Raw genomic sequence first — 27669 nt, forward strand, 5'->3', positions numbered from 1 at the left:
AAAGCTTTTCTCTCTCTTTGGAATAAAACTGGGTTGGACTGGGTAGGCTTCCCCTTGGAAGCTCCTTCTGTTTGCAGAGGGCCTATCACGCACCAGGCACTATGCTAGATAGACCCTGTAGACCACATGCTCTGTGAATGGCAGCCCCCCAGTAGTGCAACATATTGGCTTTCTTAGCAGATACAAATGTGAACAAGGCACAATCTGTCCTGACCCCAGAAGGTTCTGGTCAAGGAGTCAGACATGAAAACCCACCAAAGCAACAAACTGTTAATTCCCTATCATGAAAGAATGAGGAGATGGTTAAGACCATCAAGGGGAGGGAGAAATCATCAGAAAAAGCTCCTAGAAGAGGACACATCAGCTGGATTATCAGCTGGATTACTAAAACTTAAAAGCAAAGATCTCAGACTGGCAGCCGGAAGGCTGAATCTAGCTCAGAGACACGTTTTGTTTCTACATAGAATTCTTAAAATTAGTTGCCAACATTTTAAAACCTGCATTTCCACCTTCCCTGGGAAAGTAGAAGACCCATACTGACAGGGTTGACCATAAGGTTGTTGAAAAGCAGCTGCCAGCCTCACACAGGCAGATGTTGGGCAGTTTGGCACAGTCCCCACCACTCCCTATTGTGTTCCTAATTTACATTCCCCTCTCGGCCCCTGTAAGCATTGGAGTTAGCAACCCTTAAACTAAAATCTGATAGGGAGAAACGTGGGCTAGAAGTCAGAATTTCTAAACCTGGATGCTGCTCTATGCTTTGAAGGAAAAGTTTTTCCAGTGTTCAGTCCAGCTCACCAGGGTATGAAAGCAGATGCAGATCTCAGCACAAGCCTTAGTGAGCCAGGGACCCAGATACTCCTTTGTGCTCTGGGTGTCCCAGGACTAGTCCCTGGTGGTCAGGCCCTGGACTGTAACGGAATTCAGTCGAAGGAGGGAACGGCTAACACAATGCCTTGGTTTGTATTAAATAGGAACAATGCATAATTCTGCCTTCCAGAGCTTCCAGAATTTTGCTCTTTCCGGATGAACAGGTCCATAAAATGGCACACGCTTGGACTAGCAGTCCTGTAGGAGCTGGAGACGGGAGACAGGTGGGTTAGGAATTAGTCACCAAACATCATAATCTCTTTGTGATGCCAGACCTCACTTTCTCCTCCGTCCAAAGATAAACTGATATTAGTCTGCCATTTTTCATGCCTGATGAAGTCATAGAGGATATAGATGTTATGCAGTCTGTGGAGCACCATGAAATAGTGATGCATTAAACTTAAAATGGCTCAATAAATAATTCTCTGCTAAGACAAGGATCCATACTAACAACTGTTAAAATTCACCAAGTACAGACCAGGCACAAGGCTCTGTACTCCATGCACTAGCTCGTTCAGTTCTTACAGCATTTCCAATAAGATAGGTGCTACGGTTAGGGTAGTCCCATTTTACAGATGAGCAGAATGAGGTTTGGGGAGGTCATGTGACTTGTCAGATTCAGCAAGTGCACAGAATAGGCCCCCAGGCAAGCTGATTCCCCAGCCTCTGCTCAGATACTAGATTCTTGTATAGCAAAAAAGTAATTGAAAAAGTCTACTTGGTAGATTTCTTACCCAGTGACACGTGAGTGTGCATCCATTCTCTCTAAAAGGATTAACTGGAAAAATAAAATAAAATAAAATAAAATAAAATAAATAAATAAAATAAAATAAAAGGATTAACTGGGACGCCTGGGTGGCTCAGTGGTTGAGCATCTCCCTCTGGCTCAGGTCATCATCCCGGGGTCTGGGATCAAGTCCCTCATCAGGCTCCCCACGGGGAGCCTGCTTCTTCCTGTGCCTTTGCCTCTGCCTCAATCTCTGTGTCTCTCATGAACAAATAAAAAATTTTAAAAAAATAAAATAAAAGGATTAACTGATCACTCACTTTGGGCCAGATTTGATTCCCAACTGGTAACATTTGTACCCTCATAGAGAAGAAAAAAATGGCCTTTCTCTGATTTTAAAAAAGGCCACATTAAGCCCCTTTTAGCCAGGCATCCCCTTCATCCCACTCTGAGAACAAACTTCTGCATTTCCAAACAACTTAACTAGATATTCTCCAAAACTGCTTCCAGCTCCAAACTTTGATGATTCTGTAAGATGGTCATAGGCTGGGGTAGTAAGGGGAGACGCCACAGAGAATACAGAGCTTTCTCTGGGTCCTCAAGGAAAGGTCATTCTTAGAAAAATCAAAAAGAGGCAGTAAGGCTGGAAAAACTGAACAAGGGTGTTGAGGTGGCACTTGCCTGTCATTCAGAATGACTATAAATAACTGTTTCTCTGCGGTGCAGGGTTGGTGGGAAGAAGGGTAAGAGAAGGTGGGAGCAGGTGCAGGAGAGCCTGGAATGCCAAGCCCACGATGTGGAGCCCCGTTTGGGGCCATGGAAAGCCACTGAAGACTTTCAAATGCAGAAAAGAATAAGTCGCGTGCAAAGATAAATAGAGTGTTAGGCTAGAAACTATTAGGAGTCCAGGCAAGATGATTCCAGCAGCTACATGTAGCTACATGTAGGAGGAAGAGCACCAGCAAGGGCAAAGGGAAGAACCAGGTGGCAAGGTGGAAATGACCTCAGCACAATGTGGAGTCATGCCAGGGATCCTCAACCTGACACACCGGCCCCCACACCTTTCTGTAGTGGGGCTGTCCTGGGCATCAGAAGACATTCAGAAGTAAGGCCCATCCCCTTGTTGAGCTGTAACAACTCAAAATGTCTCCAGACCTTGCCAAATATCCCCTCTGGGGGGCAAAATCACCTCCAGTGAAGAATCATCATTTTCTGAGAATCGAAAGAGTAATCATTTCCAAAAGTCATCAGTTTCCCTTTAGAGCAGCAAAGGTGAGAAGGAAAATGGGCGAGATCAGAGATTTGGTGATTAGAGGTTACTAGGTACCTTCAAGAAAGTTCCTTCAAATGGATGACAATCAAAGGTGAGCTACCCGCAGAAAGCCAGAAGCCTTGGTTTGGGACCTCTATGAGCCCATAAAAGGAACAGGTTCCTATTCCCTACTGACTTCCAAAGGAAGGTCAGAGATGAAAAACCTAAAATCTCCCCTGGGGTGAGTGCCCTTTGCAATCGCCTTCACCTCCAACCCAGTTACGGTCCATCCTGGGGCCAGATGTCGCCCAAAAGGACCACAGCAAAGGGGGGCCAAGTGAGCGACAAAGTGTAGAGACTTCTGAGATTGGCTCAGGGTTGGCACTTACGGAACAATAAACCGAGCCTTTGAAGAGGCTAAACAAAGGAACCATTTGTCTACTCCAGCAGCCTGACAAAGGGAGGCAAGCTCTCGGAGGACCAGGAATAAAAGAAAGCCAAGCTGGAGAGGAGACTCAGGTTTACTGGGTCCAGCCCAAGACCCTCCGCCAGGATCTGAAGTCAGTAGGTAAGAGAGCAACCAAATATACTCAATGTGACACAGGGAATGTAGCCTCTAGGGTTTTAAGTTAAAATCATCTATTTTCTTTTTCCTCTTCTCGGTCGCTTTAAGTCCTGCAGCATAGGGGTGGGGCGAGGGAGACAACATTTTAAAAACATGCATTTTTAAAAATGCACCAAGATTTTCTTCACTGCCTTTTTTTTTTTATCATTCCTACGAATGAATGATTGGCCAGATTTCGTCTGCTCGTCTGCTGAAGAGCTTCCCAGTGTTCCTCTCACTGGGACACATGGTTGGCACAGGAAATACTGGTGAGGCTTTCCCATCCTTTAACATTCTCTGGCCGCCTTGGTTTTGAATCTCATGGCCCTTCTTTCAAAATGATCTTTCTGCAGGAGATACAGATTGATCATTTCCCCCCCTTCTCTGCTCCCTCCTTGACAGGTCCCACATGACTTCGAGGGGTTTTGAAATTACAACCCAGCCTTCCTGGGGGGTTTTCTGTCTCACCCCCGAGTTGGAGCTGGTTGGACCACCGGGGTCCAGTTTCTATCTGTATTAGTCACTGCTCTTAACTGTCAAAGATCAACTCACTTGGTAGGAAACTTTTTGTCGGGTAGGGGAAGATATATTCAAAGAAGAGGAGAGGTGGGCACTGGTGTTTTGTAAGTCACACATTCTGTATCTCTTGAAAGAGGAGAGAAAGTTGGATCAAATTGCTCATTCTTTCTGCACACCTTTCTTTTTTCCCTAAGCCTAAAAGCGGCACTGACAAAGTCATCGTGAGAATATTTGTTTGTGAGAATTAATGATTCTTATGTGTACCGTCCTGGAGGGAAGAATGTTCCCTGCAGTGACACAGTGTTCTCTCCCAGGAGGCAATCTCACTGGACTGTTTACCTGGAGTCCCAACCCGGGGCGGGGAGGCGGTGGGGGGACAACAGAGCTGCCCTTCTGGAGACCCGCCTCTTCTTGAAACCCCAACAACACCCTAAAAAAGGAGAGACACAGCCTTAGAGTGTCCCTAGACCAGCAAACCAGGGGTGCCCGGTCAACAGACACCTTCAACCGACTTCCAAAAGGAAGTAGAAAGACCAAAGTTGTCCCTTAAACAAGTGCCCTTAAAAATATAAATCTCAACAGCTATCTCTGGGTGACCAGGATTACAAACTCGTTCTGTTCTCTTACTCCCTTATTTTTATTTTTTGTTTTATTTATTTTCTTTTTTACATTTATTTTCTATTTTGCAATTTTTCTTTCACAATGAGCGCACACCCCTTTGGTCATCTGCAAAGATATGCATTCATTTTAATCTCCCCAGCCATGTTCCACCCAGCAAATGTCTACTCTAGGTCAAGTGATTCTTGAGAATTACTAAAAGACAATGAAGTCCCTTAACCTGGTGGAGATTCGATTTTCTGTTTCCTTGGCTATAAAACGGGATGGCCCCTACTCGGTTTGGAGGCACAAAACAACTCCAAGCTGTTACTTGAAAGTAACACCCGAGGTGATGTCACCAGCCTGGGGGAGAGTGATGTTGAGTCCTGAACCCACAAACAGCCTATCTGCCTGGGGTTCACACATCCTCAACAGTTCCACACCAGGCTGGCATAATTCAGTAGTCAGACAGTAAGACAGGGCATATCTGCCATCTTTCATAGCTTTCAAAAACTATCCTTTAGGTCAAGCTAAACCTACTTTTGCTGTTGTTGTTTGATTAGGTTGGGTGGTTTGGGGTTTTGTTGTTTTTGTTTTTGTGTGTCCTGGGGGGTGTAGTCAGTTAGCCTCCAGCAGAGCAAAGCCCAAAGTGCCAGATTCCTGGGAAACCACCCTAAGAGGCCTCTTGCAGGAAGGATCTCCTGTTGCCAAATTTCCTGAGGATACACTAGGTGATCAGACACTGCCAAGCATCCTTCTCAATATAAAGAGACTACCTGAAATATTCACTCCCGCTAAACATGCAATGTAAATTCCCTTCACATTTATTTACCAGTTGCTTCAGTATGAAAACTTTTGAACACTGTTTTCCAGTAGAATCTCAAATGCCCTACCCCTGGGTCACTATCAGAATATCTAGCTATTGTTCACCAGCCCTGTTTTCAGGGGGTAGAGGGGGGAATCTTTTTAATAATAACAAAACACAAATACCCCTCCCCTTCCACTGTGCCTCGCCTCCTCTCCTCCCCCAACCCCCACCCCCCATATGAATCCAAGGTCCTGCTCTACAACTTGACGGTTAGGAGATGATGGGTTCCTAAGACGTGCGGACTAAAGCTTGTTTTGCTCCTTCACAGTGTTCGTGTCTTTACTTGTTAATTATTCCGTGTTTTCTATAAATAGCATCAGTTCTCCATAGGGTGATATTCATTGTTAATAAGTGTTGATGGAATGGTTTTCACCCCTGCCTATGCGGTCCAATAGCCGCCTCCCAGCCACTTTTCTTTCCAGCAATTTCTCTTCCTTCCTCTCCTTTGCAGCCAGCCCGAAGGAGTCGGTAAAGGAGGGAGCTGGAAACTCGTTTTAAGGACCCGCCCAACCTTCGCCCTGCAGGAAACCCTGCGCTCCGGACGCCCCAGCCCCCACCAACCTCCCTCCTTCCTTGGCATCCGGACGCGGCGATCTCGGCTGCCAGTAGAGGGCACACTTACTTTACTTTCGCAAACACCAGAGCGGGTGCAGCCCGGGGAGGGGGCGGGAGGGAAAGACGCTTTGCAGCAAAACCTTGACTAGGGATTGGCCGCTCTCCGCATTTGCGGCAGAGGCCTGGAGGCCGGAGTAATTTGCAGCCCTTAGAGCCGAACTGCGCTGTGCGCTTGATTTGGAGGAAGTTACTACTCATTTAACAATTGAACGCTGAGCTGCAAACTCAACGGGTAATAATTTATCTCAAACACGCTATGCAAGCCCTCGTACCCACCCCTCTCCCCGAATTTTCTTCTGTTTGGGATTGGGGGGTTGGGGGGGGTGCGGAGAGGAAAAGTTTACTTAAAATGCGTTGGGGTGAGGGACCAAGGTTGGGAAGATTGCCTTTGTTTTTAATGCCCCAGTGTAATGCGTAAGAGCAAATCCCGAGGGAATATGCATTCTATATTAAATATAGATTCACGTAGGGAGCGAATAAATCGTACGTCGTGTTGAGCAACATTTTGGGATGATGTGTACAAGAAATGTATATAGATGTACGCGGATTATACATAAGCACTTTCACTATGGTGTTGAGAAAAAAAAAATTAGTGAACTAAGGAATTAGTGCTTGAAATTTGGCCAATGTTTAATGGGTAACAAGACCCCGCCAGGAAAAAAAAAAAAAAGGCACGGAAGTCACATTTGGCTCCTCTAGTTTGATCAGAATCGATGCAATTCTTTTTGTGTGCATGATCTGGATTCCAATGATAAAGTGGAAAGAAGACCCGGAGAGGAAGTAAATGTCCCGGTTTACCAGAGAAGGAAAGAGTTAACGGTCTCTTCTTCCCCAGGATCTCTGCAAACTCCCAGGGCCGGGTCCTCAAGCTCGCCTCTTCCTCCCACCCTTCCTGGAGACTCCAGCCCCGAGGCTTGCACCCCCTCCCCAAAATTCTCTCGTCTAGCGCCTCTGATTTCCCCTAAACCTGGGAACCCCAGACTGGTGCAAACCGGCGCCACGGGGCGCAAAGAGGATTTGTGTCTTTTCTGAAACCTGGCTGCGGAATTGGGAACTCCGAGGGAGAGGCGTGGGGGTGGGATGCGGGTGCAGAAAGTGGGCGGGGGAGGGTCCCCTGCCGCGCGCACCAGCCAACGCGCTCCTCCCTAACTCCAGTTCCGGAACACGCAGGAACGATCCCGGGGATTAGCGCGTCTTGGTGGGGTGGGGTGGGGTGGGGTGGGGTGGGGGGTGTCGGGTGGGGGGGAGCAGCAGGCTCCCGCTGACCCCTCTGTAGGTCTGCGTGGGAGGGGCGGGAGCGAGGGCGTCTGCGGCTTAGGCAGCAAATTGAGGCATTCATGGGGTGGAAGGTACCCAATCGCAATAGGTCGCGGTACGCAAATAAGGCATAACGCCGCCAACAAATGCAATGCGTGTTTATTCACAACGCGCTCTCCAAGCATACGTGGCAGTGGGTTGCTGAGTTATTTTAATATTCCCGGCATCGGCTTCCTCCTAATGCCTCTTATCATGTATCCCCATCGCCACTAACACCCCGCACACTCAGGGCGCGCGCCCATAAATACCCCCGGCTTCCCTCCCGTCTTCACTGGACTGATTTTTCCAAACGCCGCCCAGAGGTCCCCCAGCCCTGGGGAGGCGCGCCCGCCCGGGCCGTGCGTGGCGCGGGGCGAGTGGGTACACGGCGGGTCCCGCGGTCCAAGGCTCGGCCGTCCCGCCTGCGATGGTGTAAGCACGCAGGGCGAGCGCTGCGCCAGAGGGGCCGCGGGGAGAGGGAGAGGCTTGGAGAGGGAGCAAACAAGAAAATGGTAGGCGCGCGCAGTTAATTCATGCCGCTGCGCTCTGACTGTTTACATGCGCGGGCTCGGCGCGCCCCAGTGCCAAGCAGCGAGGGCCGAGCTCCTCCCCGCACCCCCCTCCCCACTCCGCCCCCGGCCCCGGCCCCGGCCCCGGCCCTCCCTCCGCACCGTCGCCCCTCCTCGGTTCCCAAAGCGGAGGGCGGGCGCGGGGGGCGGGGGGGCGGGGGGGCGGGTGGAGGGGAAGAGAAAAAAGATCCACTCTCGCGAATCCCCGCCCACCGGCCCTTTATAGGCGAGGGTCCGCGGGGCCGAGGACCCCCGAGCCGCGCGTCTCCGAGCTGCAGCCGCCGCGCCCCGGCCGCCGCCTGGCTCCCCGCCGGCCTCGGGAAGGGCAGGGCTATTCAGAGGCTTGGCGGGAAAAAAGAGAACAGAGGGGGAGGGATCGTGCTCAGCAATATAAACGCTGGTTTTCTGGGCTTCTCCGACTCGCTGTAATAATCCCTGCGAGAGACAGAGGGAGCGAGCGGGCGCGTCCGCCCGGGTGGAAGAGCAGAGCGAGCGGAGAGCGAGCCGAGGGGCGCTCCGGGCGCCCCGGGGAAGGGAGACCCGGAGTCACAGGGGGGCCTCTCCGCCGCCGAGCCCCCGCCCGCGGGGCGCGCGACCCCCCGCCGCTCCCACGGAACTTTGCCCGCCGCCGCGGGCGGACACTTGGCTCCCCCCCTCCTCCCCTTTTTGGAACTTACAACCACCCGAGAGCGAGGAGAACGCGACTCTCCGGACGCGCAGAGGCTCTACCCCTTCGCCTATTTGGGAAGACACTTCTCCCCGCCGCCGCCCGCGCCCGGCTGCCCTGAAAGGCGCTCCCCGCCGCATTTTGGACGCTGGATCTCCTCCGGAGAGTGGAAACCCCGGTAAGCACCCGATCTGCCTTTTTCCTTTTTTTTTTTTATTTTTTTTATTTTTTTTTATTATTATTTTTTTTACCCTCCTCCCCTGCCCAGGCTTCATGCCATGCCGCGACGAGTCGAGGTCGACTGCCCCAACCGGGATGTCGTGCCTGCCATTCCTGCGCTATTGACACTCTTCTCCTCTCGGAGTAGTTGGTGGGCGGCTCGGGGTGGGGTGAGGACGAAGCAGAACGGGATGGGGTGGTAGGGTGGCTTGTCAAGAGCGGAGGGGAGGAGGACGACGGGTGCGTTTTTAAAACTCGCCTTTTTTCTTTTTTTTTTTTTTTTTGCTTATGGATTATTGAGGCTGCCCCCGGACCAGTTGGACATTCCTGCTTTATTGCACTAATTGCTTTTGCTGTGACTGGGGGGGTGGGGGGTGGGTGGGGGTGGCCGTGCTCCGCGGTGGGCAGACAGCCCTGTGCATCCTGAGCTCCTGGGAGTAAGAATTACAAATCGCTTGTGCGAGCCCGAGAGCTCCGCAGCCGCGGACTTTTCCGCGTCTCCGAAAGGGTATTTAAATTTCATCTTTACCGCATTTCTGACAGCCGGAGGCAGACACTGCGGCGCGTCCCGCCCGCCGGTCCCCGCGGCGTTTCCCATTCACCCCCTGCTCCTTTTAAAGAAGTTGGCATTTGGCTTTTTTTTTTTTTTTTTTTTTTTCTAAAGAATCCTAAAATTAGGGATCTTGGGCTTCCGAGGCGCTGGTCGGGACTGGGTGTTGGGGAGGCGCAGGGACCCGGGAAGGGGACGCTGGGCAGGGATGGGTCTGATTCTCCTGGAATCAGGGGCTGGGGCGGGGAAGGGGGGGGACGGGAGCAAATCCCCGCACCCAGCCTTGGCTCCCCCGCCGCCCGCGGTGTCCCCGTGCCCCCCTGAGATGCGGAGTGACGGCAAGGAGCGGGGCTCAGGGCTTTTCCAGAACAGCTGCTACCCTCGGCGGGTGTAGGGAAGACGCCCGGCTCCGGGCGCGGAGTCGCAGCAGGGGCCCTGGCGCAGTTGCGTCGCGGGATTGGGTGTTGGAGGGAGGTGCCCCTGGTATTATCCAACACCCCCCTTTTATTTACGGGGGGAAGTGTTACGGCCGGCGGCTGGGCTCGCCCCACCAGCCGGCGAGAGACACCCAGAGGAGCCGGCAGAGGCGGGGAGGGGGGGCGCCGGCGAGGGGAGGGGAGGGGAGGGGAGGGGCGGCGGCGCCCGCGGGGGGAAGGAGCGCGGCGAGGGCGCGAGTGGGAACGGGCGCGGCGCGGAGGGGCCCCGCACGGGAGGGGGCCGAGCGCAGCCGCTCCCGCCGCGGCGCCTCTCGCCTTCTCCTTCAGGTGGCGCAAAACTTTGCGCCTTTGGCTTTGGCGGATCGTGAGCCCCGCCGCCAGCCTCTCCCGGCCAAGCGCTTAAGGAGGCCGGAGCGGATCGCTAGGGCTCTGCAGCGGGGCGGGCTCCGGGCCAGCGCTCCGGAGCTGCTGCACCGAGTGTGCGTCTTGGATAGTAGGGGGGGCCCCCGGGGGTGGGCGCGAGGGCCGCGCTCTGGAGGGGAGCGCTTGGGCAGCGGGGCGCGCGCCGCGCGGGGCTGCAGCCACCCACCCGGAGCCCCGTAACTCAAGATCGCCCCCTCCCTTTGTGTGCCCCCTCCTCCCCCCACCTCCGCAGGCTGCCGCGATGCCTCTCAACGTCAGCTTCGCCAATAGGAACTATGACCTCGACTACGACTCGGTGCAGCCGTATTTCTACTGCGACGAGGAGGAGAACTTCTACCAGCAGCAGCAGCAGAGCGAGCTGCAGCCGCCGGCGCCCAGCGAGGATATCTGGAAGAAATTCGAGCTGCTGCCCACCCCGCCGCTGTCCCCGAGCCGCCGCTCCGGGCTCTGCTCGCCCTCCTACGTCGCAGTCGCGTCCTTCTCCCCCCGGGGGGACGATGACGGCGGCGGCGGCAGCTTCTCCACCGCCGACCAGTTGGAGATGGTGACCGAGCTGCTGGGAGGAGACATGGTGAACCAGAGCTTCATCTGCGACCCGGACGACGAGACCTTCATCAAAAACATCATCATCCAGGACTGCATGTGGAGCGGCTTCTCGGCCGCCGCCAAGCTCGTCTCGGAGAAGCTGGCCTCCTACCAGGCTGCGCGCAAAGACAGCGGCAGCCCGAGCCCCGCCCGCGGGCCCGGCGGCTGCTCCACCTCCAGCCTGTACCTGCAGGACCTGAGCGCCGCCGCCTCCGAGTGCATCGACCCCTCCGTGGTCTTCCCCTACCCGCTCAATGACAGCAGCTCGCCCAAGCCCTGCGCGTCCCCCGACTCGGCCGCCTTCTCCCCGTCCTCGGACTCTCTGCTCTCCTCGGCCGAGTCCTCCCCCCGGGCCAGCCCCGAGCCCCTGGCGCTGCACGAGGAGACACCGCCCACCACCAGCAGCGACTCGGGTGAGCCGGACCCCCCGGGGCCTGTCAAAGGGGGCGGCTGGCTGGGTCTCTCTCCTGCAGCTGCTCAGCGGGCCACCTCAGTTGACCCCAGCCTTTTCTCCCTTCTCAGCTTTAGGAAGGGAAACGTTAGGTCTGGAAGGGTCTAGGGAGCTCCTCATCCCGGAACACTGGGCTTTTTTTAGGGTTCCCCTCTGCATCCCCTTCCAAGACAGCCGGCCCCCTCCTCTCCCTCCCTCCCCTTAGGAATTTCATTGGTTTTTTTTAAATCTGCTGGCTTATCTTGCAACTCAATCCACTCCCTCTTACTTTTCTTAAAGCATTTTAATTGCCCCGGGGTGGGCGGTGAGGGTGTGTGTGAAGGAGGGCGGTGGGGAGGAGGCTAAGAGAGGATTGATCTCTGGGAGAGTGAATCAATTGCCTCCCTCTTCCCTTCTGAGGAGCTGCTGCGATTTGATTTCGAGGAGTAGAGATCCACAAAAAAAATGAAGCCGGGCAGTGGCCAGAGGCAGAGTAGTAGTCTCCCCTCCGGCTGCTGTGAACTAGTGAAAGTGTTGTAAGGGCGGATGGGCTGAGGAGCTGGGATCTGTTCAGCCTGTTTTGAACTCTTAAAAGTAAATCCTTGCCAAAATTGGACTTATTTCCTTCCCCCACCCCTAGAACTTTTGGCAAAACCACAAGAATTTTTTTTTTTTTCTTTTTGCACTTCCAGTAAAAGAGGGAGTTGCTAAAGTCATACCAAGAGATTTGGAGCTATCATTTGCAACACCTGAAGGGTTCTTGGTAAAGTCCCTTAAAAAATAGGAGGTGCTTGGGAATGTGCTTTACCTTGGGTGTGTCCAGAGCCTTATTAAGTCTTAGGTAAGAATTGGCATCAATGTTTTATCCTGGTGAATGGTAATTTTCTTGTCTGTGCCATAAACCCAGCTGTCATTCTCCCTCTCTTGACTCTGCCTTCATGGCAAGAAGAAGAGCAGTGTCAATTGGCTAGCTTGTTCTTCAGGGGTAACTGTTCCCCGGGCTCTTTCGGGTGCAATCAGAGTTACACAGCATTAATTTCATCTGGTCACTGGTGGCTTGAAGGACACTGTTGCTAACCGGGTGGCTTCTATTTTTTCCTTTCTTAAAGAGGAAGAACAAGAGGACGAAGAAGAAATTGATGTTGTTTCTGTGGAAAAAAGGCAGCCCCCTGCCAAAAGGTCCGAATCGGGGTCCCCCTCTGCTGGAGGCCACAGCAAACCTCCTCACAGCCCGCTGGTCCTTAAGAGATGCCATGTGTCCACCCATCAGCACAACTACGCGGCACCCCCCTCCACCAGGAAGGACTATCCCGCCGCCAAGAGGGCGAGGTTGGACAGTGGTAGAGTCCTGAAACAGATCAGCAACAACCGCAAATGTGCCAGCCCCAGGTCTTCGGACACGGAGGAGAATGACAAGAGGCGAACACACAACGTCTTGGAGCGCCAGAGGAGGAACGAGCTGAAACGGAGCTTCTTTGCCCTGCGTGATCAGATCCCGGAGTTGGAAAACAATGAAAAGGCCCCCAAGGTAGTGATCCTTAAAAAAGCCACCGCGTACATCCTGTCCGTCCAAGCCGAGGAGCAAAAGCTCCTTTCCGAAAAGGACTTGTTGCGGAAGCGGCGAGAACAGTTGAAACACAAACTGGAACAGCTAAGGAACTCTGGTGCCTAAGTCCACCTATTGGAGGGAGGAACTGGAATCGGTCATGAATTCTCACTTGTTACTAAGGGAAAGTAAGGAAAAAGGTTCCTTCTGCCAGAACTGTAGGGGATCCTCATATCTGAACTTGTTTCAAATGCATGTTTAAGTGCAACCTCACAACCTTGGCTGAGCCTTAGGATTGAAAAGGTTTAGCCGCGATGTAAACTGCCTCAAATGGGACTTTGGGCATAAAAAGAACTTTTTTTTTATGCTTGCCATCTTTTTTTTTTTTTCTTTCTTTTAACAGATTTGTATTTAAGAATTGTTTTTAAAAAATCGTAAAGTTTACCCCATTTTCCTGTGTAAATATGGTCATGAAATGTAAATAACTTTAATAAAACGTTTATAGCAGTTATACAAAAAATTCAAACCATGTATTATAAACCATAATTTTTTTTATTTAAGTACATGTTCCTTTTTAAAGTTGATTTTTTCTATTGTTTTTAGAAAAAATAAAATACTTGGCAAATATATAATTGAGCCAAATCTGAAGTGGTGAGTGTTTTCTTTCCCTTTTTTTCTTTCTTTCTTTTTTTTATTATTATTCCCTTTTCATCAATTCCGATTCACAGAATTTGGCCCTCGAGGGAATGAGTTTACAAAGATGGGAAAAGAAGTTATTTAGGAAAGGGCAAGGGCTTTTCTTTGTTAAAATGGGTCTGGGGCCCATGAGGTCTTTATTTTCTCAGGGTTATAAGATGCTTCCTGGAGATTTGTGATAGGGCCAGAGTCACTACTTGAAAGAATGAACAGGCAGTAGACTGGTGAGAAGGCAAAGGGATGCCAGAGGTTAAAGATAAGTTAAGTATACAAAGGGGGTGAGGGCTGGGGGTGGGAGGAAGATGAAGAAACTCCACTTCTGTTAACCCATGCAACTCCCCTTGCTGCTTGCCTACAACCACCAGGTGCCAGGCCCTTTACGTGGGTTATCTCCTCTTAGGTCTCAAAGGTGCTCCAGGAGGCAAGTTACTAACCCTGATTTGCAAACAATGAAATTTGGAGGCACAGAGGGGTTTTGTAACTTCTCTGGAGCCACATAGTAAAAGGCTGAACCCAAGGTCCCCATTCCATTGAAAAACACTAACACTTCACTCTCACACTTTGGTGGTTCATCCTGGGTCTAAAGTGCTTGAGGTCAAGACCGCTTTTGGCTTGGGGTCTGATGGGCTGACTCAAGTAATTTAAGCATATTAACTTATTTATGTGCCAGGCATTCTTAGAAGCATTTTCCTTCTAATCATTCCACAACAGCCCTATGAAGGAAATGAGCCCAATGTTGATTTCACCAAAAGACTCCGCTATGTGCCCAAAGTCCACTGATCATGAACAGTAGTAGAGCTAGGATTCGAACCCAGGCAGTCCACCGTTAGCCTGTGCTAGAACACCTCACCAACAAGCCAGTGGGAATAAACTGGCTGCTTCCAAGAACAGGAGTCACCGATCTAGCAGATTGTATGCCATAAATCTTAACATTTAGGCCCTGCAGGACATCAGTTCCCCATTTGTTTGTCGCATTTCATTTTGTTACTTTGTTATTCATTCTTCCATGTTTTCTTTATCTGAGAAAAACCCACAAGCCATTCACTCCTACCTTAGCCATTTGTTAAATGAGATTCACCCCTTGCTCCTGGGAAGCAGCCAGTTTGGAATGCTACTGCTCCAATCATAAAATAAAACATACTTACTCTTTGGCACATGAGTCATTATTTTGGAAACTACAAATTCCCCTTCCTTCCAACCTCTTTGACACACAGACACTCATGACACATGGTCATCATTAGAACATGAAAAGGCATTTTTGAATGTAGACATTATTAATTATAAGCCTTTGCAAACCCGGGGCCTGAACGGGAAACTAGAACGTTGCCTACATAGGCAAATGGAAGTTACTATCTCTGTTCTAATTATCTCATTGTTCCAGCCTCAGAGTGGCTCTTCAGATCCTGTACTCTTTTTTTAGAACTTTAATCCACCACCAGGAGCACCAACCACCACCCACACATCAATAAGTAATTACTGTCTTTGGTTCTGAACTCTAGAATAGTTTACTCAAGTCCTCAATGTCTTTTTCTGGATCCTTTATTTTGGATCCCAAGTCCCACCCTAATAGTTTCATGTAGTCACACCCTATACCCTAAATTCAAAGGGAGATACAATCCACAGAAGTTGAATAGTTCAAAGTGTTAAAAAGCGGGGGCGATCTTAAAAGATTCACTCTTTGCCCCTTTGTGGCTGGAGTGCAGCTCTGAGTGACTCACTTGAGAACAAGGAAGGTGTTAATTTGATCACTAAGTCCAGGCAAGCCAGCAGAATAGGAGAGAGTGTTCTTCTCTGGGAAAACAACTCCCCATTCCAAATAATCAGGAAACAATATAGGGATCCAGAGCTTGGCTGTGGGGATGGAAGGGAGCCATTCCAACTACCCATTAGCCGTCCCCCCCCACCCCCACCCCAGGTTTCTGAAGCAAGAGTAAGGTCGGAAAACAGCAGATGCCAACTTCTTTCCAGAAAGACAGGTTGATCTTGACCCCAACACAAATTGGCTCTCAGAGGCAACCCAGGGAGTCCCCAGTGTCTGTGCCATTGTTCGATCTACTTTGTAGATAACAATAATCAAGAACCAGAGATGGAGGGAGGAGCTTGCAATTTGGTCAGGAATCTACAGGAAGGAATGAGCTCCTACTGACTATGCCTCTCAGCCGGGATGATGTCCAGGAATTAATGACTACTACTCCAGGGGATTCTGGGGGTGATTTTGTTTAAGGATGGAATGTATAAAGAGGAAGGAAGTGTTATTTCAATGCTGCCATTTGGAAGCAACAAAGGAGATCCACATTATAAAAACAACCAAATTTTTAAATGAACAAAGTTTTCAAAATCCCAGCCTGATACTCACAGCTAGGATGTGTAAGTAGAGTGCTCTGCTGGTCTTTAAGACAAACTCTGGCACAGAGCTTGGGAAAGAGGACAACAAGTGTTAGGGGGTTTTCTGTGGTTTATTTTAATAGCTTACGATTGGCTCAGTCAGTAATAATTTTTCAGCATACATGCTAGGGGCCCCTGAAGCATTTCTTCCCAACAATAAATAATCCTTAGGCTAGAAAATGTTGAAGGGTATCCCACAACACAATCTATAAATGCACTGGTAGCTTCACAAAAGGCTCCTCGTTTAAGGTTATAGACCATTACAGGCCTATTTCAAAGGAGAAGGAGGGTAAAAACAAGCTAATAGGATGGGAACAGAGACACATTAAAAAAAAAAAAACTAAAAAGACTCTACGCCCACCACTAAGACCGTAGTAATAATCTTTCTCTCATCTAGATCTTCCAGGAGAGAATTTAGACTAGTTCCAAATTTAGAAGAAACCCCCAAGAATGTTTGCTTTGCCTAATTGGCTGGAGGTGACTCTAAATGACTCTTAAGTTGATTTTGCATTTTGTTTTTAACTGTATTTCTTTCAATATTAGTCTACCTAAGAAGACACTGTTGAGGGGAACCAATGTTAATGGGATTGTAGATCCTCCGAGGTTGAAAGGAATGTTCTTTGTTCTTAAACAATGCCTGGGAGCTCAGCCACAAACCCCAATACTTTCTTCCCATTGTCACCCCATCAGCTGATCAAGAGATAAAACAAGTCAGTACAGTCAGGGGTCTCTGGGGGTAGGGAAAGGGGGAACTTGAGGAGAGAGAATTAACCTTTATTACACACCTACTATCTGCCAAACCCTCTATCTCACAGACCCTCACAGCAACCCAGCTGGAGAGCGATTGTTGAATGTGACAATACTGAAGTTTAGACAAGTTCAATAGCTCTCCCAGAGTCACACAAGTACCAACAATAAATACAACAATAGTAAGTTAATGTTTACTACGTGTCAAACACTTCACATTCATTATCTTATGTCATCCCCAAAGCAACTCTTAGGAGATTAAATCTATTTCTAATCCCCATTTTATGCGTAAGAGATTGAAATTTTGAGAGATTAAATAATTTGTCTTCACTCACAGAATTGGCGAAATGGTGACAGCACAAATTGTTCATTTGTTCATAAATATTTATTAAGCACCTACTGTGTGCCCACACTGTGCTGCCTGGTGAGAAGAGATGCATAGATAAGGTCCTGGCCCTGAGTCACCTATGGACTAGCGGAGAACAAAGAAAACTGGCAATCTAGTAGACCAAATTATTTTACAAACACTTTTAGAATGGGATGGAGTTGAAGCTCTCTGCCCAAGACCCCACCCTGTGCCCCCAGGGAAAATGGAATCAAGGATGGAGCTCAAGAAATGCTGGAGGAGGGACGTTTGGGTGGCTTAGTGGTTGAGCATCTATGCCTTTGGCTCAGGGTGTGATCCCACAGTCCCAGGGTTCTCTTTCCCTCCCTCTCTCTCTCTCTCTTTCTCTTCTCTCTCTCTTTCTGTGACTCTCATGAATAAATAAATAAAATCAAGAAATGCTGGAAGAGGAACAAAGGAGAAGAGTCATTAGAGGGGTGGAGGGAAGGTAGAGGACATGGTGTCACTGAAGCCAGGAGGAAGCCCTTCTACAAAAGCAGAAAGAGGGGGATCCCTGGGTGGCTCAGTGGTTTAGGGTCTGCCTTCGGCCCAGGGCGTGATCCTGGAGTCCAGGGATCTAGTCCCACATGGAGCCTGCTTCTCCCTCTGCCTGTCTCTCTCTCTCTCTCTCTCTCTCTCTCTCATGAGTAAATAAATAGAATCTTAAAAAAAAAAAAAAAGGGCAGAAAGAGGTACAGCAGGATGTGCAGAAAATGGTCCATTAGACCTAAGATCTAGGATCCTCCCTAGGATTCTCCCTCTTCTTCATGCCCTTTGTTTAATCCATCACTTCAAACATCTGCCCACTCATTTCCCCTACATCCTGCCCTCCTGCAATGCCCTCTCCAGGAGTTCCCACAGTGTGATGCCTACACCATCAGGCATCATCACCACCCATGGATTTGTTAGAAATGGGAACACAGGGATCCCTGGGTGGCGCAGCGGTTTGGCGCCTGCCTTTGACCTAGGGCGCGATCCTGGAGACCCGGGATCAAATCCCATGTCGGGCTCCCAGTGCATGGAGCCTGCTTCTCCCTCTGCCTGTGTCTCTGCCTCTCTCTCTCTCTCTCTCTCTCTCTCTGTGACTATCATAAATAAATAAAAATTTATTTAAAAAAAAAAGAAATGGAAACACATAGTCTCTTGAATTAGCACCCCAGGAGATGGGCCCCAGGAAACTGTTCCAACAAGCCCTCTGGAGCTTGAGAAAGTTGGGAGAGCCACTGTCTTCTCCATCACTACCACCCCAGTGATCTTCCCAAATCACAAATAGGAATATGCCCCTCCCATGCTTAAAACCCTTCAGAGGGTTTCTGCTACCGTTCAGAGGAAGTCTGAAGCTATTCTACAACAAGGTCCTCCACACACTGCCTCCTGTCCACTTACAGATCTCATCATCGTTGCTCCAGTGTCCTGTGTCCTGTGAGATTTTTCAGACACTTTGCCCCCTCTGCTCAAAACACCGTTGACCCACCACCCATCTAATCCACCAAAATGGGGCCTATGGGTCTAACGAGTTTTTACTCACCTTCTAGTATCCTCTAACCACTGAGACAAGGTTCCTTAGGAGACTAGGATTACGTATCCAAACACTTCTCACTCTTTTTGGACGTCATTCATCCTACTTTGAGAAATGGAACCACATGGGTCCTGTTCACCAACAAATCCTCACTCATCACCAACATAGACGCCTGGCATCAAACAGGGACTTAACAATAATTTCACGAATGGCTGAAATGAAGAGCCATTTTAAAGCAATGTGGATTTGAAAAGGCAAAAAATAAATAAATAAAAATAAAGCAAAGTGGAAACATTTCTCACTAACCTTTTCAAGAAGAGTAGCTGTGAGGATAAGGAAAGAGATGGCTTTTTATTTTCATTTGATTGGCTTGAGAAAAATTTGATTTTATCTTATTAAGGATGGAAGAGATCATTCGTTTTTATGCTAACAGGGCAGACTGAAAGGGGAGAATTGAAGATGCAGCAGGAAAGGGGGATGAAGCAGGATGTGGCCACCGTGAAGGGCAGCTTCCCTCTTTTCTTGCCCGCTGCCAATCAGGCTGCCTGGAATTCCAAAGGCCCTCAGCTGTGTGTGGAATGCGTGTGAGCTAAGGTGAGGGCGATGCACTCCACACGTGACCACTCCTGCAGACAGGGACTCCTCCAGGTAGTGACGGCAGAGGCCAGCCCAGGTCTCCTCCGCCAGGCTCTCAGGGCTCCCTGCTCTAGTTCTATCATAGGCCATGCTCACCTGGGTGAGAAACCACCTGTTTCATTCCCTTTTCTCTCTTGCTAGACTCTGAACTTCGGGAGATCAAGGTCTCTGGTGTTCTCCTTCATCATTGTACCCCGTAGGGCAGACACATGTCTAATGTATAAAATTGTTTTGAGTGGGGATCCCTGGGTGGCTCAGCTGTTTGGCAACTGCCTTTGGCCCAGGCCGTGATCCTCGAGTCCCAGGATCGAGTCCCACATCGGGCTCCCTGCATGGAGCCTGCTTCTCCCTCTGCCTGTGTCTCTGCCTCTCTCTGTGTCTCTCACAGAATAAAAAATAAATAAACATGAATAAATATTCAATAAATAAATATTCAATAAAATGAATAAATAAATAAAATCTTTTAAAAAACAAAAAATAAAATTGTGTTGAGTGAATGAATGAGCGTATCAACACATGAATGAATAAATGCACATATATTTGCCATATATTTTAAGTTTCTACTGGGGCCGTCAGTCTTTCTCACTCTGTACAACCCTATGTTTTGTGTTCAGCTCGTACTAAATCTCTTCCCCCCTCTGGACAGCAGGAGCCTCAGCGATAGCTTCTCTATCAGTCTACCTTACCAGCAACAGAAACTCAGCTTAAATTGACAAATGCAAAAAAAACAAAAAAAAGCAAAGAAGAAGTACACATTAGCTTATGCAACTGAAAAGGCCCAGGGGTGCCTGTATCTAGGGGCTCACACTATAGCTTTAGGATTCTTTCCATACTCTCATCTAGGTCAGGAGCTCCCTACCCCACCTGGGGCAAAGATGGCAGCCAGTAGCTCTGGGCTGACACAGGCTCCTGGAAGGGATTCTGATTGGTCTCCTGGGATCTCATGCCCACCTGAGGCTGGTGGATCCTCCTGGTTCCCAGCCCCCTTCCTGTGGTAGAGCTTTGATTGACACCCCCATCCAGCAGGAGGAAAGGTGATCCCTAAAAGGTAAAGATGGGCCCACAAAAAGAGCTAGTTGACTCACGGGATGATTGTGGTGCTAAGCTCCTCAGAGCTGCATGGAAGAGCCCAGGTGTTTTAAAAGACCCTGACTGACTCTCAGAATTGCCTGAGGATCTTCTTTATAAAATAAAGATTCCCGAATCCACCTCAGAGCTACTAAACCAGAATGTCCAGAGAGTAGGGCCTCGGATCCTATATTTTTTTCAAAGTTCCACAAGTGACAGGAAGGAACAAGTAGGTTTGGGGACTAAGGTCAGAGCTGAAGGCCCCTGGCTTCTGACCTGAGTTTCAGTCTGGCTGTACCACCAGCTGGCTGTGTGACCCAGGCCAAATGACTGCCTCTCTGAGCCTGTCTTTCCCAATTGGCAGGGGGGAAAATAAAGAAAGGGGTGGCCAGGGCTCTGTGGAAATCACACCTCTCTGCCAGGGCTTCTGAGAGAATTAAATGAGGTACCATATGAGAAATGCTGTAGCACAGATTCATTAAAGGAGAATTTCCTCTCCTTCTTCCCTCTTCCCACTTCTCCATTTCAATGCATCACCAAGTCCTTCAGATTCTACTTCAGAAATACCTCTTGGCTTCCTGCCACCGCTACCACCTTCTTTTCACCCCCCATCATCTTTTGTCTGGGTGCCTAGTAGCTTCTCACTGCCCCTACCAGTCTGGTCTCCTCAAAGGCCCAGGAATGGTCTTCAAAAGATGGCAGATTGGATCATTCTCCAACCCACAAGAATTTAGACGCTCTTCTTACTCAGACTATAAAGTACAAGTATCTTGATACCCGTTCCTCATCTGCCCCCCAGCTTACCTGTCTGGCGTCCAGCCACATCACTCCCTCCGGTATAGACTACAGCTTCCTTAAGGCAATTGCATTTCTTCTGATTGCCAAGCACGTTCTCTCCTCCGGACCTCTGCTCTCGTTCCTCCCTTGGTCTGAATGATGTTCATCTCCACCATGTCTCATTTGGAATGTCACCTCTTCCGGGAAGCCCTCCCTGGTCTCTGCTCCCTTGGTTCCCTTTCCCATGCTTATCTTGTTCCCAGGAGCTACTAGCGGTCAAGCACTGTGACTCTCTTCTCGTTCACAGTGCTGTTCGCCTGTTCTATGTTATCTCACAACATCCCGAGGAGATGAAAACACTCACTTCCTCATCATACATATTAGCATACTGAGATTTAGTCATCAGGTAACTTCCTCAAGGTCAGTATAGCAAAGCAGTGTCACAGTAGCAGCTCAACCGTAGGTCATCTGATTCCATGTCACCAGGTTTGTCCACTTCCCGCTGCTTCTAGTCTACCACGCTAGGTTGAAATTGCCTATGTCCTTCTCTTGCCTCCCCCTTGGAATTGGAGCTGCTTACATATGTGTCTTGATATTACCAACGCTTAGCACTAACTAAGCCATAGAAGGGACTCAATTAATGTTGCCAAATAAATAGTCAATGTACTCATGTGCTAAGACCTGTGGCCAGACAGAGACTGGTGACAAGTTTATGTCCAAAGGAATCTGTTCCTGCCACGCTATTTGAGAGTCGGGTTAGGGTCCAGGACACTGGTAGAGAGCTGGAGGCAATGTTAGCCTTTGCTCTCTAGATGAAGCTCCCAGAGAAGATGAAGTCTTCCCAAGGGCCTTCAACTACTTTTTGGCTGTTTTGGTTAGAGATTTCGGGTCTTCTGAGCTAGAGGATTTGTTTCCTTGCTTTACCTGAATCCAGGATACCCTCCTAAGTTAGGGGCAACTTACCACGAGCCCAGTTCTCAAGCCCATGCCAGGTCTTAATTCCACCCCCAAACTTTCCCAGTCAACAAATACTTATTGGGTACTTCCTACATACAAAGCAGGCACCAGTGTGGAAGAAATCAATTTAACAAGGTAGTAAAGAAGCATGACATTGAACAAGTATTTATGCGAGTAATTAAATAAATAAATCCAAGTGCCCAAAACAGTGAGAAGAACAGAGTGTTATGGGAGTGTCTAACAGCCTAAGGGTTCAGGGAACGTGTTCAGCTAAGACATAGAGGATGGATATGGGTTAGTCAGGCTAAATATTCTGGGACCCTACTATGGGAGCAAAGAAGACATGCTCAGGGAACCCAGAGCAAACTAGAATGGAAGGAGCAGATAGCACAAGGAGAAGAATATCGCTGGATGAAGCCCAAGGGGTGGGGCCCAAGCCAGATCACCCAGGAACCTGATGAAGATATTTGGATGGACTATTGTCTGAGGACAGACAGCAGTGGAGGCATTCATACCATTCCCACCATGTTTGTTGGATCCAATGGTCATGGCGACACCATTCCCACAGCCTTGGGTTGTGGTCAAGTCAAAAGTCATAGTGTTGACTTTCTGCACTGCTATTGTCTGTACCCATCATATTTTGTACCTTTGTCTGTAATGTAGATCAGTAGGCCTAGACCAGGTAACCATAAATATTAAGTTCTTTCCAACAGAGACATAGCAATAATGATAACACCAACATATATCAGGTACTTTCTATGAGCCCAGTACTGTGCAAACACACAGTGCATGACTTTTCTCCTTGAATCTTTACAACAACCATGTGAATAGGAAACTATGATTATTTCCATTTTACAGATAAGGAAAAAAAACTCCAAGAAAAACTAAATAAATCATTCAAGCGTCCCCAGGGACAAGGTGGAAGAGAAGGCATGTCAGCCCAGGTCAACTCTGCTCCCCAGCCCGATTCCTTACCTGCCATATCACACTGTCACAGTCCTTCAGAAAGTCCTGAAGTCTCAAAAACCAGGATGGCCCGGGCCAGTCCATTTTTAGGGCTGTTTCGGGTGCTTTGAACTTTTAACAAAGTATGCCATATGGTGCTGGAAGACTCCCAGATGACTACTGTAGGAGCCTTCCCATGAGGTGTGGGAGCATCCCAAAGTCTGTGGCACCACAGTTGGACATGAACCACATCTTGGCACCTCAGCCCCTGACTGTCGCCACATTAACACAGGCCAGATAGGCGTCCTGAGGCTGTTTGTCCAGAAGTCCGCCACACCCCTCTCTCTCTTCTCAATATCACAAATCTCCCTCCCAAGCACCAAGACTGCTACCTCTTCCTAAGTAAATTTGAAAAATTGCTATGGAGTGCTTCCCTGGCTATAGGCTTTAGCCCAATGTCCTCCTACCCGCAGTCAGCTCTTCAGAAACTGGTCTCTGACTTGAAGTCAGCCACTCATGACCATCAGGGTAGGAGGTTTAAACATGAGAAGAAAGATGATCAGAGCAGTGGGAGCTGCTGGGGTCAGAGAACATCCTGGAAGGATAAGCCCCCACATGTCACATGAGCTGATCATCTCATTTCGCAGATGAGGAAGTTGAGGTCCAGCCAGGAGAAGAGCTGTGGATAGAGCACCCAGACACTCAGAAGCAGGTGGAACAGAAGCCTGATTTTTTTAGGGCTGCTTTTTTTTTTTTTTAGATTTTATTTATTTATCCATGAGAGACACACAGAGAGAGACAGAGACACAGGGAGAGGGAGAAGCAGGCTCCATGCAGGGAGCCCGATGTGGGACTCGATCCCAGGACCCCAGGATCATGACTTGAGCCAAGCCAGTCAGTGGCACCACTGAGCCACCCAGATGCCCCTCTCAGGCCCACTTTTAAAAGCCCCTGCGGCAATGGGGTTCCAGACATCTTTCCTTCTTCGAGTGATGCACCCCCACCTCTTTTTGGAATCTCCTCTTACCCAGTGTGGGTCGTCTTAAGAGTCCCAACAGAAAGCCACAGAGATGCCCAGGGAGACCAACCAGACTTTTTCTCCCTGGGCCCTGCCAGTCTTAGAGTTTTAAATGGAGTGACCCAGGAACAGAATGTAGAAACGTGAGCCCATTCTTTCTGGTCGCTGTCCCTGGAGAGAACAAATTGTCTGGCTGTTTAGACGCTTGGCATTCCTTGGGACCAAGGCTGTGTCAACTCTGTAGTTCCAGGTCCCCAGCAGTCCTGGGAACTCTCCAACGTCCTTCTGGGAAATTTTGTTTAGGATTCAGTTCATCGTTAGAATTTTTTTTGTTTCTTGTAATTAAAAAGCTCTGAGTGATGGAGCATTCCTCAAATTTTCCCCATAATATCATGCTGCCTTGATCTGGGACAACACAACAACTTTCCAAAAAGAAAAAGAAAAAAAAAAAAAAAAAAAGGCAGCAAGCTGAAAACCACAATAAGGTAGAAATACAATCAAATCCTGAGCAGTAACATCTTCTATGTCGCGTCTCATTGTCTCATCGGCTGCATATTTTGTTCTCCGGTTATCTACAATTAGGGATAATTTGTACCGGACTTCAGGTCTACCAACATAGCTGATAGCAGGCCATCTGGGTATTGTGGCGTCTCCACTCTGACCGTCTAGAAGTTCTTCCTCCCATCAAACCCAAATAAACTGCTCAACCTAAGCACAATTCTTAGATTTAAGAAAAAAAAAAAAAAAACTCTCATTGAAAAAGAAAAAAACAAAACAAAACAAAACCTCCCACTTAAGAAATCATTGTTTTGTGACAAGTATTGTGCTAAGGGTTTTACATGCACCATTTAATCAAACCAGCAATTCTATGGAGTATTGAGATTTATCGCACTATTATCAGTGCCTATTATTACTAATATGTGCAATCATTAATTAGGGCAAAATATTATTAATGTTTCTAATATTACACTATAATTAGCTCCATTGCATTAAGGAAAAAACTGGCCATCAGAGATGGGGGGTGTGGAGGTGTGGTGAATGCATTGCCAAGGTCACATAGCTAGCTGGTCAGAGGCCTGAGATATAAGCCCAGGTTGATCTGGCTCCAGAGGTCTTGCTCTAAAACCATAGGTTGAATCATCTGGAAAGACTCAGAGACACTCACTCAAGTGGTTCTCAATCAGAGAACCCTCCCTGAATAAGAAAAGGTGAGTATCAGAATCTCCAAGGAAATTGTTGCTTGAAAAGCATATATAATGATATAATTTCATATTTGAAAAATGGAAAATATACCTATCTCAGTGCCCTTTCTTTCTTTCTTTCTTTCTTTCTTTCTTTCTTTCTTTCTTCTTTCTTTCTTTTCTTTCTTCCTTTCTTTCTTTCTTTCTTTTTTTTTTTCTTCCTTTCTTTCTTATACAAACCAGGACACATTTGAGAGTGGAAGGGGCTGGTGTGAATGATCCAGTCTGGTGTCACAGGTACAGTGGGGTGTAGGATCACAGGTGAGAAAACAGAGTCTCAGGGAGACTAAGACTTCAGAGCAAATAAGTGGTCCAGATGGAATTGGAACCCTGGAAGAAAGAACAGGGGCACCCATCATACCCCCTGTGACATTTCTGAGGCCTCATGTTCCTCCAATCCTTCAAAACTGCAGTCAACACATGCTCATGCCGAGCAGCCCTTCCTAATTCCCTTCCTAATTAACCACAGTGGGTTTTGCAGCCTTGACGTCTTTTTTTTTTAATATTTTATTTATTTATTTATTCATGAGAGACACATAGAAAGAGAGGCAGAGACATAGACAGAGGGAGAAGCAGACTCCCTGCAGGGAGCCTGATGCAGGACTCCATCCCAGGACCTGGGATCATGCCCTGAGCCAAAGGCAGATGCTCAACCACTGAGCCACCCAGGTGTCCCAGCCTTGACGTCTTCTTTTACTCACTGGGTGCTACACTTTATTCATTTTCTCTTCATTGTGAACTGCTTGTGCTTCTTGGGGGGGGGGGGTGCACACATGCACCTGTATTTTGGGCGGTTCCATGTCAATTATAACTAAAGGTCGGTTACCACTGAACTGAAATGACGCATGAGTTAGCACTGAACATACAAAATGAAGGCACAATCCTGATGTGCCCAAGTTTCTGTTAATATGGTGCTTTGATAATGCAGAGCACCTGCATTCTGATTTTCTCTTCCACAGTATATTATTTCCCAAGCTGCCATGGCCCCAAAAGGGTGGCTTACGACCACAGGAATTTTTTCTCACAGGTATCCACAGGGCCATGCTCCCTCTGAGGCTCTGTGGAGGATGCTTCTTACCTCTTCCTAGCTCCGCTGGACACCACCAATCCTTGGCATTCTTTGGCTTGTAGATTCATCACTCATCTCTGTCTCTGCATATGGGCTTCTTCTTTGTATTTATTTGTATGTATTTCTGGGTCTCCCCTCCTCTTACTATAAAGACACCAGTCATTAGATTTAGGGTCCACCCTAAACCAGTATGACTTCATCTCAACCAAGCCCATCTGCAAAGACATTATTCCCCCGAGCAAGGTCATGTCTGAAGTTCCCGGTGGATGTGAATTCCAGGGGGACTCTCTTCAGCCCCGTGCAGATGGGTAGGTCCCTCCAGGCCTGGGTTTGGGGCAAAGATCCACACTGCTGTCTGTGCCTAAACTGGGTAGTACACATCATAGGCCCTCATAATCTTGGTGGGTCGCAGGGCAGCCTGGAGTTCAGCCCAAAAGTGGTGATTTTTTCTCACCACTCCGGCCCTCTAAACAAAAAACCACTCCCTAGCTCCCTTCCTTCCCTTTTTCAATGCTGTCTTTTCTGGTTCCCCACCCACCCTAGCCTCCCTTTCTCTTTCCTTCCTCCTGCCAGCCAGGAAGGGCTGATGGTGGGGGGTTGAGGAGGGGTTCGTATGCGTGTATATATGTGTGTGTGCATGCGTGAGCGTGTGTATTCCAGAGGGGAGGATCTCCAAGCCTCCTCACCCCACACAAGCATTTCTGTGCTCTGGCATTTAGGTTGGAACGCCATTAGCAGCTCCCAGAGAGCCAAACTATATTTTCAGCTCTTAGTCAAATAGCCTGTCTTGGCCACACACGCTTCTGATTTTTTTCTCCAGAAGTTCCAAGTGAAAAGTTTCCCCATTGCAAGCTCAGCCTGTGTCTTCCTCTTTCTTTAGTTTCTGGATGCTAGTTCACTTTTTCTAATTAAAAATTAACAGCATGTTGTCACTCACTGAGCTTTTACTGTGTGCCAGGCAGTGTGTCACACACGGCACACACTTCAAGTCACTCATTCTTGACATGATACCCCTCCGAAAGAGGAGGATATTGAGGTCTTTGAGCAACCATGTTGTTTCCCCAGGGTGACACCGCCAGCTCAAAGGGGGGTCAGAATTTGAACCTATGTTCATCCGATTCCACGGCACTTTCTCTTCGTCCACGAGGGTTATGAAAGTGACCCTTAGATATTTTATTCCTTCACACGGCCTCCCAGCCAAGCTTCCTGAAAATGTATGAGAGCACGGAGTATGATCTGTTGTTTTCTGGAAGGAGTTAAGCAGATTCTTCACATTTTCTGGCTCCTCTGAAATCACCAGGGGGGTGGGGTTGCTGTTAAAAGGGAACTATGTAGACAAAGTGACAGACTTAAAATTATTACCGAAGATTGTCTTAGAATCCATTTTTCTCATAGCAGCTGCTTTGGGCTTCTGAGTGCAATATCTTAAGCCCTAAAATGCAAACTTCTCAC

General features: G+C 48.6%; 1 protein-coding gene and 1 long non-coding RNA gene across 3 annotated transcripts; both read left to right on the forward strand.

Annotated features, from left to right (window-relative positions):
* The first annotated feature begins 3082 nt into the window (after positions 1-3082).
* Positions 3083-6555, forward strand: LOC144282882 (uncharacterized). Its single transcript, XR_013351295.1, has 2 exons — positions 3083-3417; positions 5889-6555. It is a non-coding gene; the product is annotated as an uncharacterized LOC144282882 (long non-coding RNA).
* A 1603-nt stretch (positions 6556-8158) lies between these two features.
* MYC (MYC proto-oncogene, bHLH transcription factor) lies at positions 8159-13416 on the forward strand. 2 transcript variants are annotated; one of them, XM_077847213.1, is made up of 3 exons: positions 8159-8762; positions 10446-11211; positions 12338-13416. In XM_077847213.1, exons 2-3 carry the CDS (start codon positions 10455-10457, stop codon positions 12898-12900), a joined length of 1320 nt encoding a protein of 439 aa, XP_077703339.1. In that variant the 5' UTR covers positions 8159-8762; positions 10446-10454; the 3' UTR covers positions 12901-13416. The 2 variants fall into 2 exon arrangements, with proteins under 2 accessions (XP_077703339.1, XP_077703340.1); XM_077847214.1 differs by lacking the exon at positions 8159-8762 and adding an exon at positions 10114-10269.
* Positions 13417-27669: the final 14253 nt, after the last annotated feature.

The sequence above is a fragment of the Canis aureus genome, chromosome 14, assembly GCF_053574225.1.
Source record: "Canis aureus isolate CA01 chromosome 14, VMU_Caureus_v.1.0, whole genome shotgun sequence".
Taxonomy (NCBI): Eukaryota; Metazoa; Chordata; class Mammalia; order Carnivora; family Canidae; genus Canis; species Canis aureus.

Coding starts and splice junctions, on each gene's coding strand:
- MYC (XM_077847213.1), top strand. CDS start 10,455: ATGCCTCTCAACGTCAGCTTCGCCAATAGGAACTATGACCTCGACTAC. Junction 11,212..12,337: donor CACCACCAGCAGCGACTCGG/GTGAGCCGGACC, acceptor CCTTTCTTAAAG/AGGAAGAACAAGAGGACGAA.